General features: G+C 46.1%; 1 protein-coding gene and 1 pseudogene across 1 annotated transcript in view; both read left to right on the top strand.

The window, feature by feature from the left end:
* Nucleotides 1-18,351, top strand: part of Acacb (acetyl-CoA carboxylase beta) — a 185,526-nt gene that overhangs the window by 121,629 nt on the left and 45,546 nt on the right. Inside the window, exons 17-25 of the mRNA XM_004636347.2 lie at nucleotides 1,196-1,330; nucleotides 3,186-3,332; nucleotides 3,983-4,171; nucleotides 7,563-7,663; nucleotides 11,433-11,521; nucleotides 11,646-11,770; nucleotides 15,585-15,698; nucleotides 15,790-15,903; nucleotides 16,474-16,563. Coding sequence (XP_004636404.1) covers nucleotides 1,196-1,330; nucleotides 3,186-3,332; nucleotides 3,983-4,171; nucleotides 7,563-7,663; nucleotides 11,433-11,521; nucleotides 11,646-11,770; nucleotides 15,585-15,698; nucleotides 15,790-15,903; nucleotides 16,474-16,563 — 1,104 coding nt within the window. The remainder of the gene's footprint in view (nucleotides 1-1,195; nucleotides 1,331-3,185; nucleotides 3,333-3,982; nucleotides 4,172-7,562; nucleotides 7,664-11,432; nucleotides 11,522-11,645; nucleotides 11,771-15,584; nucleotides 15,699-15,789; nucleotides 15,904-16,473; nucleotides 16,564-18,351) is intronic.
* Nucleotides 8,290-11,120, top strand: LOC105742860 (annotated as a pseudogene).

Genomic DNA, 18,351 nt, shown 5'->3' with positions numbered 1-18,351 from the left:
GGGGTAGGGTGGAGGGGTGGGCTGGGGATATAGTGCAGCATGTCCCGGATTTAATCCTTAGTGTGTAAAATCAAAAGCATTATGCTACATTTATAAAGCACTCAACCTACAGCAGGTGTTGGTCTAAACATCTGCCCAGCAGTCATGAATCGAGCATAGATGTGATTCCCATTTTCCATACAAATGAATCAGGCTCAGGAAGGCTAAAGAAGTCACTCAGCATCACACAGAGCCAGGCTTCACCCCTGGCCTCCTTCCTGTGCTGTCTGCTAAGCAAGTAACGCGAGCCGTGGAAACGCGGCAGTGAACTTTGCGAATATGGAATGAGATATGCCCAAGATGCCCTTGGGCAGTTATTTCTTCAAAATGCAAGTGCTGTACCCTAAATGTATAGACCTGTCCCTCCACATGAAACCCAGGATGCTGCCGCTGGTGACACACAGCAGAATGTCCTACAATAACTCCAGTAAGTGGGAGGAGTATGCTGTAAAATAATGGTAAAAAGTCTAGTACAGTAGGTACCTAAGCCAGCCACATAGTGATTTGTTAATACCAAGTACTATGTGCTGAGCAGAACCGTGTTCTCCTCTCATATGGCTGGCAGTGAAATAGGTTTGTTCACACCAGCATCAATGCAGACAGGTGAGTAATGCATTGCACTCTGATGTTAGGGCAGCCACAGTGTCACCAGGCTATAGGAATTGTTCAGTTTCCTTCTCTCATGATACTGCCATCGTATATGAGCCACTGAGGGCCACAATATCCTTATGTTGCTTATGACTGTATACTAGTCACTTCATGCAATATGACTTCATTGTATTTCCAAAGAGAGGACTTCCTTAGGCATTAAAGAGGGTGGGAATATAGCTCAATGGCAAACCACAAGCTCAGCATGCACGGGGCTCTGGGTTCCACCCCCAGCTCTGAAAAATTCAGTTTCCCTCTCTGTGAAATGGGCATAATCAGCTGTGCCTTCCCAGCTGGGTTTGCAGGTGGGGCGGCTTCATGAGCTGTGTCTGGCGTGCTGCCAGCTTTAGCGAAGGTTTTCTCTGTGCTTCCTGCTTGAGCATTGCCCAGAGAGTCGCTCTAGTCCCCTGCCACGGCCCCCGCTCCAGTCACTAGTTTTGGGTGGCTGTGGGTGCCGCACACCAGGTCAGTCCTAGGGAGCTCTGTCCTACTCCTTTTTGCAAATCAGGTGATGAAGATGATCATGGCGCTGAGTGTGCAGGAGAGCGGCGTGGTGAAGTATGTCAAGCGTCCGGGAGCTGTGCTGGAAGCCGGCTGCGTGGTGGCCAGGCTGGAGCTTGATGACCCTTCAAAAGTGCACCCGGTATGTAGCACCCGGCCCCGGCAGCGCTGGCTGCTGCAGGCGAGTCCCCGGTCTACCTACCAACCCTGTGCAGAGGCAAGCGGAGCCTCCCGGGCTCCTGCCTCTACTCTCTTCCTACAGACATGTTCAGCCCAGCAGCCCATGTGGTGGTGTGAGCCGTCCTAGGCCCTCTCTTGTTTCTTATGTTGAGAAAGGGTCTTGCTAAGTTGCCTAGGCTGTGCTCTAACTTAGGATACTCCTGCCTCAGCCTCCCCAGTGCTGAGATTACAGCCTTGTGCATGGCTTCCTCCTTTATCCTGCTTCCTGTAGCTTACAGGAGCTCTCACACCTGGAGCCTGGTCCCTCTGTCTGCCAGGGCCTGTGCCGGGGCATCCCCAGGGGTACCTCACAGCCACTAACTTTAGCTCCAGTGGTACCCCTGAGAGATGCTTGACCACTTTTTAAATTTTTACTCATTTTTTTTAAATTTTAGTTTTAGGTTTATAGAAAAATTATATAGACCGTACAGAGGGTTCCCATATACCCTGGACTGAAAATCCCCTATTAATGATTTGTCATTAATTTACCTCAAAATTTAATTAATTATTATAAATTAACTACTATTCATTTAATTATTATTGTAATTGTATGGATTTGTTTATTTTTTTTCCATTTCATTTTGTTTTGCAGTGCTGGGAATTCAACCCAGGGCCTTCACACTAAACTGAATCTATAGCTCTTTACTTCCTTTTTATTTTGAGACAAGTTCACTCAGTCATGTGGGCTTGAATTTGCAGTTCTCCTGCCTGGGTCTTCCAGCATGCTGGGATCATAGGCACCAGCCGCCCTTGCCTGGTCCTGATGTAGACAGGTTGTTGCTAACTAAAAAGTTCCCATTTTACTCAGATTTCATTGAATTTCCCTTCAATAGTTGTGTTTAAGTATTTGTAACATAAAACCAACCATCTTAGCCTTTTTTTTTTTTGGTACATTTTTTGTATTTGGAACAGGCTCTCACTATGCAGCTCTGACTCATAGCAATCCTCTTGTCTCAGCTTCCCCAGTGCTGGGATTACAGGTGTGCACCACCATGCCCGGACAAGGTTGATGGCTCAGCAGGACTGGGGGTTGAACCCTGGTCCCTGCGCTTGCCAAAGCAGGCGCTTAGTCCACTGACCTATCTCACCGGCCCTATCTTAGCCATTTTTAAATGTTCCATTCAGTATGTTAAGTATACCATGCTGTTGACAACCATCCATCTCCAGAACTCTCTCGTAACACTGAAACCCCACATGCCCATTAACATGAACTGCCCAAGCCCTCCACCTCCAATCCCTAGCAGCCACTGTTCTACCATTGCCCCTAGGAATCTGCCTGCTGGAGGTACTTTCTAGAAGGGGAAACAAGCAGTATTTGTCCCTTTGTGACTGGGTTATTACACTTAACCTAATCCCTCAAGCTTCCTCTGTGTTGTACTGTGTGTCAGATTTTCTGTCTTTTTAAGGACTGAATAATATTCCATCGACTATATTGCTTTGCTGAGAGAGATGCATGTACTACAATTTATTTATCCATTCCTCCAATAATGAACTGGAAAACTTGGATCAGGATATGAATTTTGCATTTTATTTTATTTTTTTCTGGCAGAACCAGGGATTGAACTCAGGCCCCTGTGCTTGCCAGGCAAGTGCTTACTCTACTGAGCCATCTCCCTGGCCCTGAATTTTGCAATTTTAACTTCCCAGTGTGATTTTTTTTTTTTTTTTTTTGTTCTTTTCTGTTGTGCAAACTGGCCAATCTGCCTCATCCCCTTGTTTTTGTGGTCTTCCTCAGGTTTATGTGGTTTCCATGCCCTGTGCTTGTTGTGTCTTGCCAGGCCGAGCCCTTCATGGGGGTGCTCCCTGCCCAGCAGACCCTTCCCATCCTCGGAGAAAAGCTACACCAAGTCTTCCACAGTGTGCTGGACAACCTGACCAATGTCATGAGTGGCTACTGCCTGCCGGAGCCTTTCTTTAGCAGAAAGGTGAGTCACCTGCACGGAGCAGGTGTGGGTGGGTCTGTGGGCAGTCAGTGGGTTTTACCCCAAGATCTCAGAGGGCTTTACTGGTGCAACAGATGAGAACTGGTGAGTCCTGCTGTGTCTGTGGCGGACCTGTCCTCAGAGATTCCTCACCTTGACATAAATTTGGCTGTGCATAGCTACCGGGATGTCAGTGATTCAATCCAGCCTGATACTGAGCCACTTCAAGTAGGAAGTGTGGGAGGAAGTCAGTGTGGGACAGGCTTCTGGTGACCCTACAAGCAAGAAGGCACTTTGTCCAGAAAGAGCTGCCCTTGCTGTTCACCATCCCAGGTCCTACCATCTGCTCCCTCTGCAGAGAAACAAGGAGCTCTGCACTTGGTGGGCCTCTGCTTTGCATTTTGTGGACCTCTGTGAAAAGACCCTGTGCTGGCTTTCTGGATGCTCCTAGAGGAAGCAGGACCTGCCCTGTTGGCACACTGAATTCCCCTTGTGATCCAGGGCCATCCAAAGCCATTCCAACAGCTTCAGGTCTAAACCTTGAGCCACTTGAACTTCTGGGGTCTGGCAGGTTGAGCCAGCTGTGTGGCATATGTTGCCCAAGGTGGTGGCAATGCCCACACCCACAGGCCAATGCTTGGTTCCCACTACAGCTGAAAGAGTGGGTGCAGAAGCTCATGACGACTCTCCGACACCCATCGCTGCCACTGCTGGAGCTGCAGGAGATCATGACCAGCGTGGCAGGCCGCATCCCTGTCCCTGTGGAGAAGGCGGTCCGCAGAGTGATGGCCCAGTATGCCAGCAACATCACCTCGGTCCTCTGCCAGTTCCCCAGCCAGCAGGTACGTTCCTGGCTCGGGTCCTGCTGTTAGCTGGGTCTCCGGATCCAGCCCCCAATCAAGTTGAGCTTCAGAGACCCACTCACAGCCCAGACTGTGGGGGCCTGTGTTGTTTTATCCCCACGCCTTCTCTGCTGTATCTCAGTGTTTTGTCCCAAGCAGCCGCTGGTTTGGTGCACACCAGCCATCACTAGGTTCTGCTCCATTAAGCTTAGATTCAGAATTGGGGTCAGCAACTGGTGCACACAGAGTAAGAACTTTCCAAAAACTAGACTGGTGAGAATTGTTAAGAGAATTGCAACCCAGTGTTGATGGTCTCTTTCTGGATTTTTAAAATAGCCCTGTAGCCCTGTGTGTGCCTACTGATATTTAAAAAATGGAAACCAAGCCAGGCATGGTGGCACATGCCTGTAAACCTAGACTTGCGGGAGGCTGAGGCAGGAGTTAGCGAGATCCTGTTCAAGGTAAACACTGAAAGGGTTGGGGAGGTAGTTCAGTGTGAAGGCACTGGGTTCAATCCCCAGTACTGCAAAAACAAGCAAACAAACAAAACACCCTTCTTGCCAAAAGCAGTATACCAATGACATCTAATTACTCCCTACCTGGCACCTATTTTTGGTGAGAGTTGAAGATTTCCTTCTCTTTCCACAGCCTCTTCTACCCGCAGGGAGATGCAACGTAAACATGGCTCTCTGTGGGGTTGTCACTGCCCATTTTTTTGAGTGGGTCTTTTATATTGGGGTCGTCACTTTTTTTATTGGTACTTGTTTGCGGCAAGTACTCATAACATTTACATTCCTTGTGTGGTGTGGGTACATGAGTGTAACACGCCTTAATTCCTTTTTAAGCCCCTCTCCTCCTCTTTCTTGCCCTCCCTCCATGGTTTGACCCTCTTCCCATTTGAATAAGTCTATTTCCTTACTTAGTATTAGCTCTTATTTTGCTCTTTGTTTATAATTTGGGTTTCTTTTTTATTTATTTATTTTTAAAAATTTTATTTATTTGTGTGTGTGTGTGTGTGTGTGTGTGCACGTGTGGCCAGCTCAGCCCACCAGGGGGCTGGCTGGCATGTGATGCTGGGGGATTGAACCGCGGTCCCTGTGCTTTGCTAAGCTTGTTCTAAGTAGGTGCTTTAGACCACTGAGCCATCTCACCAGCCCCTATAATTTGGGTTTCTTATAGAAAAGAAACCACGTTTAAAAAAAAGAAAAGAAACCATGTGACATCAAAGTTTGTGCGTCTGGTACATTACGGTCTTAGTGTGCATCTGGTTTCCTACAAATGACTCAAGCCTATCTTTATGGCATAGTGGTGCTGCATTGTGCATAAATACGTTTTCCTCATCCAGTCATCAGTAGGTGAAAATACAGGCTGCCCAGGACTTAGCTATGTGAACCACGCTGCTGTAAACATGGGCATGCGTATATTGCTGTGACATGATGTCTTTGAACTTTTGGGGAAGCTACTAGAAAGGGAAGAGCTGAGTCAATGGAATTTCTAGTTTTAGTTTTTGCCGAATCTCCACGCTCATATCCGTAGTGGTTGTACTAATTTACATTCCCACACGCACTGTCCAGGTGTTCCCTGGCACCACCCTGAAGCCTTGCCAGCATTCATTATTTGATTTCTTGATAATAGCTGTTCTTTCTGAAGTAAAATGAAATCTCAGTGTTGTTTTACTTTGCATCTCTCGAATGGCCAGTGATGTTGAACATTTCTTGTGTGTGTGTGTGTAATGGTCATTTCTACTGCTGTTAAGGGTCTGTTCATATTACCTGCCCATTTTTGGGGGGTGGGTCTTTTATTTTGGGGAGGTCTAATTTTTTTTAGTTATGTATATATTCTAGATATTAGTTCTCTCTCTGAGGAGTAGCTAACAAAATTGTTTTCCAATTCTGTAGGTTGGAAATAGCTTTTTCACGCTACTGAATTTCTTTTCCCGTGTGAAATCTTCTTAATTTAATATGATCACATGTGTTGATTCTTGGTAGTATTTCCTGTGCAACTGAGATTAGTCCTTGCCCACACCTATGACTTCAAGAGGTTCCTCTGTTTTACCTGCCAATAGCTTGTGTTTTTGTTTTAACATTTAATTCTTTGGCTCATTTTTATTTTAGTACATGGAGAGAGATAGGGACCTATATTCAATCTCTTGCATGTGGATAGCCAGTTTTCCCAACATGACTTATTAAAGAGGCTAGCTCTCTCCCAGGATAGGTGTTTGGATCCTTTATCAAAGATAAAGTAGTTGAATGTGTTTGAGGTTATTTTTGCATCCTCTTTTCGGTTCCACTGATCCACGTGTGTTTGTGCCAGTACCATGCTGTATTTTATTTTTTTTAAATCACAGTAACTTTGTAATATGATTTCAAGTCTGGGACTGTGATACCTCCTCCTTTGCTCACGTTACCCAGAATTGCTTTTGCTACTCTGGGTCTCTTCTGGTTCCATATGAATTTTAGGATTGTTTTCTCACGCTCTGTAAAGAGTGCTGTTGATATTTTTATTGAGGTTGCATTAAGCCTGTGTGTCCATTTTGTAAGTATGGCTGGTTGGACCATATTGATTCTGCCTATCCAGGAACAGGGGATAGTTTTTCATTTTCCAGTGTCCTCTTTGATTTCCTTTTACAGAGCACTGTAGTTTTCATTGTAGAGAACTTTCATTGCCTTAGGTTCATTCCTATATATTTACTTTTTCTTGGTGCTATTGTGAATGGTATTTTTTCTAATTTCTTTCTGAGTGTAAAGGAACAGTATTGATTTTTGTGCATAGATTTTATATCCTGCTCTATTACTGAATTTGGTTATTAATTCTCAGATTCTTCTGGTGAACTTTTTTGGGGGTCTTCTGTGTAGAGGAGCACATCATCCACAGATATTTCTAATGTGACTTCTTCCTTTCCTATACTTATCCCTTTTATTTCTTTTTCTTGCCTAATTGGTCTTGTTAATGTTCCAAGTGCTATGGACAGGCATAGTGATGACGAGTATCCTTTTCTTGTTCCTGGTTGTGATTGTTACTCTAAGTCTTTGAGCTCTTCTGGCAGTACCTGGAGGGAATACACGGGGCTTGTTCATTGTGGTCAGACAGCTTCAGGGTTGGAGTCTTTGGTCTTTGAACCCTGAATGAAGCTATCCTGGGAGCCTGTGGTGGGTCTTTCTATTTTTTATTTTATTTTTTTATTTTATTTTATTTTATTTTATTTTATTTTATTTTATTTTATTTTTTGGAGGAACCAGGTATTGAACTCAGACCCTTGTGCTTGCCAGGGAAGCGCTTATTCCACTGAGCCATCTCCCCAGCCCCTTTGGTGGGTCTTTCTAATGACTACCATGCAGCAGCTGGATTAGGTGGCCATCAGCAGTCAGACCCATCTTCTTCTCCTCTCCAGATCGCCACCATCCTGGACTGCCATGCAGCCACTCTGCAGCGCAAGGCCGACCGCGAGGTCTTCTTCATGAATACCCAGAGCATTGTACAGTTGGTCCAGAGGTGAGTCTTGGGCTCTAAGTGTGGTCGTCACACTCAGTTCACATCCTGAGAACTGCCCTGCGTTCTTGTGGCGCAAGCTCACACAGATCAAAAGTATGTTATGTCCCCAGCATTACCATTCCCAAAAGCAGGGCCCTGGGTTTGACTTCTGCAAGTCTCAGTCTGTTAGTTGATACATGGGAATTCATAGCACTTCACAGGCCAGATATGGTAGAACATCCTGTAATCCCAGCTACTCTGGAGGCCCAGGCAGGAAGATCATGTATATTCAAGGCCAGTTTGGAATACACAGTGAGACTTTGTTTAAAAAACAAAAATAAAAACAAAATAAAAAAAAAAACAAAAACATAGCTCAGTGGATTAAAGTTCCTACTTAGGCAGACACAGTGGCCAGGGTTTGATCCCTAGCATGCTGTGCTGGCCCCCAGGGTGCACTGAGATGGGGATTGAGACTGGGCGTGGTGGCGTGTGCCTGTAATCCCAGCTCTTGGGAGGCTGAATACAGCTAGATCACTATGTGTCCAGTCTACATAGTGAGACCCTGTAGACCCTGTACTAAAATACACACACACACACACACACACACACACACACGCGCGTGCGCGCATGAAAAACCCCAGCCAGGTATGGTGACATACACCTGTTTTCCCAGCAACGTGACACTAATGAAGTGGGTGTGCAAATTTAAACCCAGAAAGAACAAGACTCTTAATAAAAAAAAAAAAGGGCTGAAAATTAGCTCATTGTGAAAGCTGAGTTCATTCTTCAGTACTTCAAAAACCAACCAACCAAACAAACAAACAAAAAACCCCAACAACAACAGCAAAACAAAAACCTTTAAAAACAAAAGACTGGGCTGGAGAGATGGCTCAGTGGTCTAAAGCACCTACTTGGAATAAGCTTTGCAAAGCATCGGGGACCGCGGTTCAATCCCCCAGCACCACATGCCAGCCAGCCCCGCCCCCTGGTGGGCTGAGCTGGCCACACACACACACCACACTCTCTCTCTCTCTCTCTCTCTCTCTCTCTCTCTCTCTCTCTCTCAAATAAATAAATAAAAAAAAAATTAAAAAAAAAAAACAAAAGACTTCACAAGATAAGCCATAAATTGGTTAAGTTTTGTAAAATGATGACGCTTTGTCAACACTCAGGCAGTGGTTTGGATTAGGAGACAGTGGGTGGCTAAAGGGCTAACTTATGCTTTTGGAGATTAATTCAAGAGAAAGCTGGCAAATAATTTGTATTTTATCTTATATGTTTTCAAAGTAAGTGGTAGTCTACTGTAGAACTATTTTAATGATAGGAAATATTTTTGCCATTTTTCATGAGGAATTCATCTTGCAAGAAAGCTTGGCTTATAGACAAAGTGGCAGTATTCCCAGCTTTGGACCAGTCATTGGGGTGCATAATTACAGTGTCCTGGAAGCTGGCGGGAATCCAAAAAAGGGGGCACTAGGGAAGGCCACCTGCTTGCCAAGCTGTTCCTTGTCTCATACAGATGCCAACAGGTGACATAGGATGCCACAGAGGAAGGTGCATGCATTCCTGCAGGGTGACAGTTTTGCAGCCATGGCTAGCAGGGAAGTCCTGGCCCAAAGCATGTCAACTGCTGACTTTAAACTCATCCTTAAAGCTTCAGAGAAACACCTGGAAGGGAAGAACAAATTCTTCTGTGTGGGACATAAAAATTGAAACTTTACCCGATGTTAGATGGATTTCTTTCTTTCTTTCTTTCTTTCTTTCTTTCTTTCTTTCTTTCTTTCTTTCTTTCTTTCTTTTTAATTTAGGACAGGGTATACAAGGTCTCACTGCATAGATCAGACTCACAGTGATCCTCTTGTATACAGCCTCCCAAGTGCTGCGCCACCATGCCCAGTTTCAATTGCAGTCTCAGTGCGCCCCAGGGGCGGGGCCAGCACAGCAGACCTGAGGATGGAACTCCCAGCCCCTGCATCTGCCTAAGTAGGCACTTTAATATGCTGAGCTATTTGGCCAGCCCATTGGATGGATTTCAAAATCACACTTGGGCAAATGGTATTTTAGGTTCTTGCCCTCTTTTGTTGTTGGTTTAATCTAGTGACATAAAGGTTATTCCGGTTTCTGCTTTGTCTGAACTTTGAATTGCACCTCCTTAGAAACCCAATTCCCTAGGTTCAGAAGTATCTTAGAAGAGGACATGTTGGGGGAATGCCTGTGTTAAACTTTTGTTTCTGGGGGAAGTGGATTTACATAGTGATTTATAGTAACTATTTTTGAGTTTATATTTTGAAAACATCTTTATATGTTCTATAAGTAATTGCTGTTGTGTTTTTATGGGAAAAATTACTAAAATTGGCTTTCCTCTATGAGCATCCCAACTCAGGTTTTCGCCTTCCTCCCAGGGCTAGGCAGGCACCATGCTGAGGCTCTGTTCTGGGTACCAACCCAGCCTGGCCTCCAGCTTGATAGACAAAGTCATGGCTACCCATGGCTTGCAGAGATGGTGACAAGGACCTGGCTCCCTGACCTCCTGAGCTTAAGGGCTAAAGGACCCAGCCTCCAGATACTGTTTCCTTCTTTTTTATCCTTTTGGAGTCCACGGAATAAATCCATGTTTCACCCTTTTAAAACCATATTCAAGAATGATGACTCGTACTTCTATTCTGAACATTCTGGGTAGCTGATTCAAGAGAACTGTAAATTCAAGCCCAACTTGGGCAACATAGTGAGTTAGAAAAACCTATCTCAAAGTAAAAAATAAAAATAGCCTAAAGATGTAGCTCAGTACAAAGACCCTGTGTTCAATCTCTAATAGTGCTAAAAAATAATAATAATAAGGCCAGCCAGATAGCTCAGTGGACTAAAGCGCTTGCTTAGGCAGGGGTGCCCTGCCGGCCCTGCCCCCGGGGCGCACTAAAGCAGGCAATTGAGATTGGATGTGGTAGTGCACGCTTGTAATCCTAGCACTTTGGAGGCTGGAAACAGGAGGATCACCATGAGTCAAATCTACATAGTGAGACCCTGTAGACCCTGTAGACACTGTAGACCCTGTAGACACTGTAGACCCTGTAGACCCTATATTAAATACATTAAAAAAAATAGTGGTTACTTGGCCCAGAGGAAACACATGTCTGGCTGAGCTGCTCTCGGTTTTACATTTGCTTTGTTTTCTGCACTGCTGCGCGCCGGCAGAACAGCCCATAAGCAGATTTACTACTTGGACAAGTATTTCGATGAACACTACAAGTACTGGCATGTCGTGTTGCCCAGAGAACTGTCCAAACAAGTACCCAAAATCATCTGATGTCTGAAGAGGAATGGAGAAGACTTGGTGTCCAACAGAGTCTAGGCTGGGTTCATGAGCCAGAACTGCATATTCTTCTGTTCAGATGACCTCTTCCAAAAGAACAACAAAAATGAAATGTATCTTGGATCAACAGTTAAATCTTTCCCAAATTTAATGTATATGTGTATATAAGGTAGTATTCAGTGAATACCTGACAGATGTACAAATCATTCTTCCATACCTGTGCATAAGTTGTATTCTTCACAGCAACAGAGATCATTTAAATGCAACTACAAGTAGGTTATTGTAAGAGTTTAAGACATTTGTTCTAGACAGTTTTCTCTTAATAAAGGTGCCTGTTGGATGTTATCTGTTTTTGTTAAATAAGATCTGTATGTTGCATTAAAAAAATAATAGTAATAATTAACGTTTTAAGACAAGATTAAGCTACTTGGATGCCGCCCATGACACGGCATTCACCTAGCTGCCTTCCTTTCTCCCCAGGTACCGCAGCGGGACCCGAGGCTATTTGAAAGCCGTGGTGTTGGATCTCCTGCGAAGATATTTGCAGGTGGAGCACCATTTCCAACAAGGCAAGACGTGCCCCCTGCGCTGAGCCTGCCCCAACAATAGGGCAAAACTGGCGAGACGCCCCAGGTAGGGCAGTGCAGAGAAGCCTGGGCCTCAGCTCTGCGTGCTCCTCTGTCTCCCCTGCAGCGCACTTTGACAAGTGTGTGATCAACCTCAGGGAGCAGTTCAAGCCCGACATGTCGCACGTGCTGGACTGCATCTTCTCGCATGCGCAGGTGGCCAAGAAGAACCAGCTGGTGATCATGCTGATTGTAAGCAGGAAGGGGTTCTGCACCCCGTGTTGGGGGGCTGGGGGCTCCAAATGTGTTCTGGAAAGGGCCGGGAAGTCAATGTTTTAGACTTTCTGGATCCTGTCCTCTCTGTCCCTGCCCCGTGCTCTGTGTGCTGTTGTGCCGTGTGAGTGAGTGGGCTTGGCTATGTGCCACTGGAAAGCACCGGGACAATAGGCAGTGGGTGGGGTATGCTGAGCCCTGGGCGGATCATGCCTAATACAAAATGCCAGTTCTGTGCCAGGCACTCTGGGAGGGCTTTACAAAGAAGTATGAACTCCTTTAATTCTCACAACAACCTTGGATGGGTACCGTCCTTACCTTCCTTTGGCACAGAAGGATGAAGCTACTTACCCACAGCCACACAGCTTGTAGGGTCAGTGCCAAGATTTGAACCCACAACCTGGCTCCTGGGCCATGAGCTGTTACTCAAGGGATAGTGTGCTCTGAGTCTTGTGCTCTTTTATTTTGCCTTTGTTGAAAAGGGAGAGGTTCTGTCACTCTTTCTTTTTCTGTGAAGTAGCAATGAGCAGTCCTTCATGGCTGAAATTTTTTTCCTTACTAGCTAGCAGTCTTTCATAGTTAAAGATTTTTTTCCCCTAATAATCTTCCCTGGTGACTTATTTTTAAAATGTAGGAACAGCAGAATAGGAGTGACTGCATTTGGCTTACAGTACGGGGGCTCACAAGTATTTTCCCATAAAAAGGTCCAGATGGTCAGTATTTCAGGATTTGTGTCATGGAGCCTTTATTACAGCTTCTCGGCTCTGCATAGTCTGTCCTTGTCACCCAAGAGTAGTCACAGGCACGATAGAAGTAAGTGAAAGTGACCGTGTTCCTGTATAAAACCATATATACAGGGTCTACTCAGAAATGTAGGCATCAGGAAAAACCTGTATACACAGTTTAATACTAAATTTATGGTGACATCATGAGATTAATGCAAGTTACCTTTAGCCTCTGCATTACAGAGGTGCTCGACATGGTGGCCATGAACTTCCAGATGTTTATCAACACACCGAACGCCTAAAGTGTGTATGTGTTGTTTTGGCAGACTCTACAAAAACACTCAGTAGGCTGAGTGTGAGTCATGGCTGCTAGGCTCGCTGATAAGATGTGCGTGTAAATATTGGTGCTTTTGTGAAGAGTCATTTAATAATATCTTTACACAGATGTTAATCCTGATCACACATGACAATTATGGTAGGGGTGGGGGGTATGACTTTAAAAAATGCAGATGCCAGGAGCCCAGACCCTCCTTGTTCATTTAAATCAGAGTCTTTGGAGGTGAGGCCCAGGCATTCCTTTTAAAAGCTTCCCCGATGGGAAACTGACACACAGACTGTTTATTGGATAATATTACCAGTTTCATGTTCCATTTCTTTGGTGTTTTATTAGTTCTACAGATAAGAGTCTTTTTTCTCAAGGAGATACATGCTGAAATAGTGTAGCGATTCATGATGTCAGCAACTGACGTTCAAAAATAAAAGGAAATGAGAAAGGTTGGTTACACACGCATACTTATTACACCAAAATAAGATGTACCGCTGTAGTGGAAGGTTTCCAGTTAGTGGATCAAGGTGCTAAGTACAAGGATTTTCAACGTATCAGCCTTCAATACTCATGCAGTTTTCAAAATTAACTTGGGGAAAGGGCTCCACAAGTGCAGAGTGCAGCCAGGGCTGATGTCCAAAAAGACAGTTTCTCTGGGGGCGGCGGGGGGCGGGATTCTACTCCTAACATAATAGAAGCCTTTTTAAAACATAATAGAAACACTCCTCCTTTGCATGGAGTGTTTTTGAGTTTGTTTGTGAAGTAAGGTACATCTGTAATCTATTACAATGAGCTGGACTTTCAAAGAAAAGCTGGACAGGGTGGGTCCAGGGATTATCCTGCCATGGATTACTTCTCTCACACAAATGGACTCTCTCCTGGGTATAACATATAAAAAATCTGTACCCAAGGCAGCCTGGGGCAGGCCGTGCAGTGGCTTGGCTCAGAGCTACTCTCCTTATGGGGCTTCTTTGAACGTGGGTAAAAATGTCCAGGTGTGGTTTAGGGTTATATGTAAGATTTGTTATTTTCCTGGCTCATTTGGTTCCATTCAGGAGAAAAGAGTAAGTTGTGTATACTGCATGGTGTCTGGTATTTTGGAGGCTTTCAGCAAAACTTATACATGGGATGATTACACTAAAATAACTTCTTTGGAGTCTTTTTAGTTGCCAAAGTTAACAAGAAAACATAGTGTCCAGGGCTTTACTATGTGGAGTGTGGTGTCCAGGCCTTTAAAATATTCACATGAACTGCTGTGAGCCTGTGGCTTCCTAGAAACCTTTTGGCCTGGTTGTTGGTATTCCTTGGGCACTACTGTTCCTGGAGCCACCAGCTGGGGGTGAGAGGCTGTGACAGTGAGGCCACAGCTACTTGGGTTATACAAAGAAAATCAGACTGTGAGAAAGAGAAGACTTTAAAAACTTCCTATGGAATTTCTTCAGCTTTGGCATGCCTGGGTGTTTATGTATGAAGTATCAATGTGTTAAAATTGTTGACTGTGGAAACATCTCTATCATATAACTAGGAAAAGGCAGCAGTGAGGCTTCCTAGAGGAGAGTCGTGGCTGGTTCATGTGGGAACTCACCGCCCTGCGTCCTGGCCCTGTTCTCAGCAGGTGTTTGCGAAGGTTCTACTCTGAGCCATTCCCAAGCCCCCCGCGGCAGCAAGGACATAGAGTAGAAGCAGAGGACGCGTGTGCACGGCCCTGGTCTCTAGCGGAGATCTCAGTCAGAAGCAGCCAGGCTGGATGCACACAACAAAACAGCAACCCTTCCTTTTATCCTGCAAGATTCAGCTTCAGGCCCCTGAGAGGTGAAATGGTGAGCCCAGTATTGGGCAGCAAGCACCAAGCAAAAAGAAGAGGCTGAGTAGATCTGCTTGAACCTGGGTTTGCTTACACATGCTTGATTACATTGGGACTAGGCATCGTGCCTCTGTGAGCTTCAGTCTCCTCATCTGTAAAATAGATATCGTGTAATTTCCCAGAAGGTTGGGAGAATTTGGGGGAATGTATGTAAAGGATCTAGCTGCTTGCCTGGCACAGAACAGGCACCTGGTAATCACTGGCTATAAATGGTTGAGCATCTCTAATTCAAAAATCCAGATGTGAAATGTTCCAAAATCTAAAGTTTTTTTTGACCCCAGTATGACACCATGAGTGGAAAATTCCACATCCATCTTCCTGTGATGAGTTGCAGACAGAATGAGGGTGCACGAAATATACTGTATAAAATTATCTTTAGGTTGTGTGCATAAGGTGAATATAAAACATAGGTGAATTTCAAATTTAGACTGGGTCTGTGCTGGAGATAGCTCTCTCTCTCTCTCTCTCTCTCTCTCTCTCTATATATATATATATATATATATATATATATATATATATATTTTTTTTTTTTTCTGAATATTCCAAAATCTAAAAACCTCTGAATCTAAAACAGTTCTGGTCCCAAGCTTTTTGAGTATCCTGTTATAGGTAGGGTTATACTTTTCTTTTTACCAGAACTGGAGAGCATGTTTTACAGTAGATGAATGGGAGAATGAATGAATGAATGAATGAATGAATGAATGAATGAGTTGGTTGCTGGGTGTGCTGTAGGAAGGGACAAAGCTATATGTCTTGGACTGTATTGGGTGTGTCCTGGGAGCAGAATCTGACTGCTGAGGGGTCAGCTGCACCCTGGCTGAGGTGAGTGCTGGGGCTGTGTCACTCTAGCCACTTGGATTCTGGTTTTGTCCCCCAAAGGATGAGCTCTGTGGCCCGGATCCTTCCCTGTCAGAGGAGCTGACCTCCATCCTCAATGAGCTCACCCAGCTGAGCAAGAGTGAACACTGCAAAGTGGCCCTCAGAGCCAGACAGGTAGGGCCTCAAAGTGACGTGGTACCCCAGGGTGTGGTCCCCTCGCCCACCGGCTTCCCTCATATCAGCCCTCTGGCTGCCTCTCCTGTAGGTCCTGATCGCCTCCCACCTCCCCTCCTATGAGCTGAGGCACAACCAGGTGGAGTCCATCTTCCTGTCTGCCATCGACATGTACGGCCACCAGTTCTGCCCGGAAAACCTCAAGGTGAGGCCTCTGTTTCCTTTCAGTGTCCCCAGAGCACTTATGTGGCCCATGTGGGTCTTGGGGGCTGGGAGCTCCTCTCGCCCTCAAGGTGCTGCCAGTCTGGTGGTTTGGAACCTGTGGCCAGGGCTGTGTGGGGCTGTAGGGAGGCTCTGGGAAAGGTGGTGTTGGCGCTTGGTCCTGCGGGAGGCACAGGGAGACAGGCACAGGGCTTGTCTGGCAGTGCAGTGTTAAAAGTTCCGGTGTGGTGAAGCATGTTTGGAAGCCGCAGGCCCCCCTGTGGCTGAGCTCTCTCTCCCACAGCCAAGTCTGGCCTTCCCAGCCCCAGTCCTGACCCTCATGACTGTAGTTCACTTACCCAGGTGCAGGCGACTAGAGCACCTGAACCCGAGTGCTATCCCTGCGTGCTGTCATCCCCCGCTGTCACTGTCCCAGTCTCAAGAGGAGCCCTGTGTGCTGGTGACACCGGCTGCAATTAGTGCTAGCGACATACTCAGCTTCTGCCCCCGCCCCCACCCCAGCTGCTAGTTAAAATTTAGTCACATTGATTTTTCCTTTTTTCTATTCCTATAGAAATTAATACTTTCAGAAACCACCATATTTGACGTGCTGCCCACTTTCTTCTACCATGCTAACAAGGTCGTCTGCATGGCATCCCTGGAGGTAAGGAGCAAGGCCCAGGGAACACCTGCCTGCAGGGCTGTGCATGCGTGGTGAGGCGTTCGCTGCCTGCCCTCCACATCCCTGACCCCAGGCCACAGGCCTTGCAAACATGCCCTTACCATTGTCCCAGAAAGGCAGGAAATGCTACCGTGCCCATAGTACTGAGGAAGGAATTGACACTCAGAGAGGCAAGGAAGGACAGAGGCGGGAGTCACACTACTTTTGTCTTATTGCAAAGCCCATGCTGTGTCCTGTGTCACTCAGCCTCCTACAGGCAGGGCACAGCTGAACACTAGCCCTGGAGCTGGGTCTGAGGCCCTTCGTCAAGCTTTCCCACTCGCGTGCATTAAGTGCCTCTGCAAGACTTTCCACCAGGAGCTATGAGAGCCAGAGGTGCTTAGGTGACAACTAAGGGGACCACCCACAAGAAGGACGTGTCCAGTCATAAAACCCACTGTTCTCCCCAAATTCAGTGGCCATGAGTGGTAGGAGGACCACATGAAGGAATTCTGTGCTGTTAATCTGCTCTCATAGGAAGCAGAGGTGACGTCCTGTATTCTCAGCATGGCTGGGGGTGGTTTTCCCTCAACTCTTGATCCTCTGCACCTTTGTCCCCAGTGGCCCTACTCTCCCCTGCAATCTTTAGGCCCCGTGAGTCACCCACCCTGAAGTCAAACGTGTTGGCTGGGTCTCAGTGAGGGCCATTTGGGCCTGTGAGGATACGGCAGCTGCAGGGCTTACATTTTGTGTTTTATTTTGAAAGAATCCTTTCGAGCCCCTCTTTTGGCTTCCAGTGATGAGATCCAATACACCTTAAGATCAGTGTTTTTGTAAAGTGTGAAATCTAACCAGGCATGGTGGCACACACCTGGGATCTAGCACTAGAGGAAGCTGAGGTAGGAGGACTGCAAATTCAAGCCCAGCCTGCGCAACTTAGAGAGACTCTATCTGAATTTTTTAAATTTTTTTATTTTAGGACAGGGTGTACAGGGTCTCACTCTGTAGATCAGACTCGTAGTGATCCTCCTGTTTACAGCCTCCCAAGAGCTGAGATTACAAGCGTACACTACCATGCCCAGTCTTAATTGCCGTCTCAGCACACCCTGGGGGTGAGGCTGGCATGGCCAGCCCGGGGATCAAATCCCTGGATCCTGCGCCTGCTTGCAATTGCTTTAATCTGCTAAGCTATTTGGCCAGCCCTCGGCTGCTTTTATACACAACATCATTTATTGAATGTGATTCACGTATTGAATGTGATTCAGCCTTTTTTCATGACCCACAAACATTGCAAACCCAAGGTCTAGCTCAGCCTCCTGAGGTGTAGAATTTTGTCCCTGCCCTCAGTATACCAGGGGGACTGAGGAGCATTCCCAGTTTCAGTGATTTGCTGGGACACACAAGAATCAGGATATAGTTGCCCTAAAGCTGTGATTTAGGATGCAGGGCACACTTAGCAAAGAGTACATGAGGTGATGGGAGGGACACTAGGCACAAGCTCCCAAGGGTCCTCTCCCGTAGATACATGGGGTGTGTTGAACTCCTCCAGCAGTGAGTTACAACACTGCACATGAAGTATAGTACCCTCCCCTGCCCTCCTCTCCCTCCCCTCCCCTCTTCTTCCCTCCCTCCCTTCTTTTCCTCCTCCTCCTTCTCTTCCTCCTCCTCCTTCTTCTCTTCTCTCTCTCTCTCTCTCTCTCTCTGTCTCTCTCTCTCTGTCTCTCTCTCTCTGTCTCTCTCTCTGTCTCTCTCTGTCTCTCTCTGTCTCTCTCTCTGTCTCTCTCTCTCTGT

Source organism: Octodon degus, unplaced genomic scaffold, assembly GCF_000260255.1.
Source record: "Octodon degus isolate 3935 unplaced genomic scaffold, OctDeg1.0 scaffold00079, whole genome shotgun sequence".
Classification (NCBI taxonomy): Eukaryota; Metazoa; Chordata; class Mammalia; order Rodentia; family Octodontidae; genus Octodon; species Octodon degus.
This window is presented reverse-complemented; position numbering and strand designations above follow the sequence as displayed.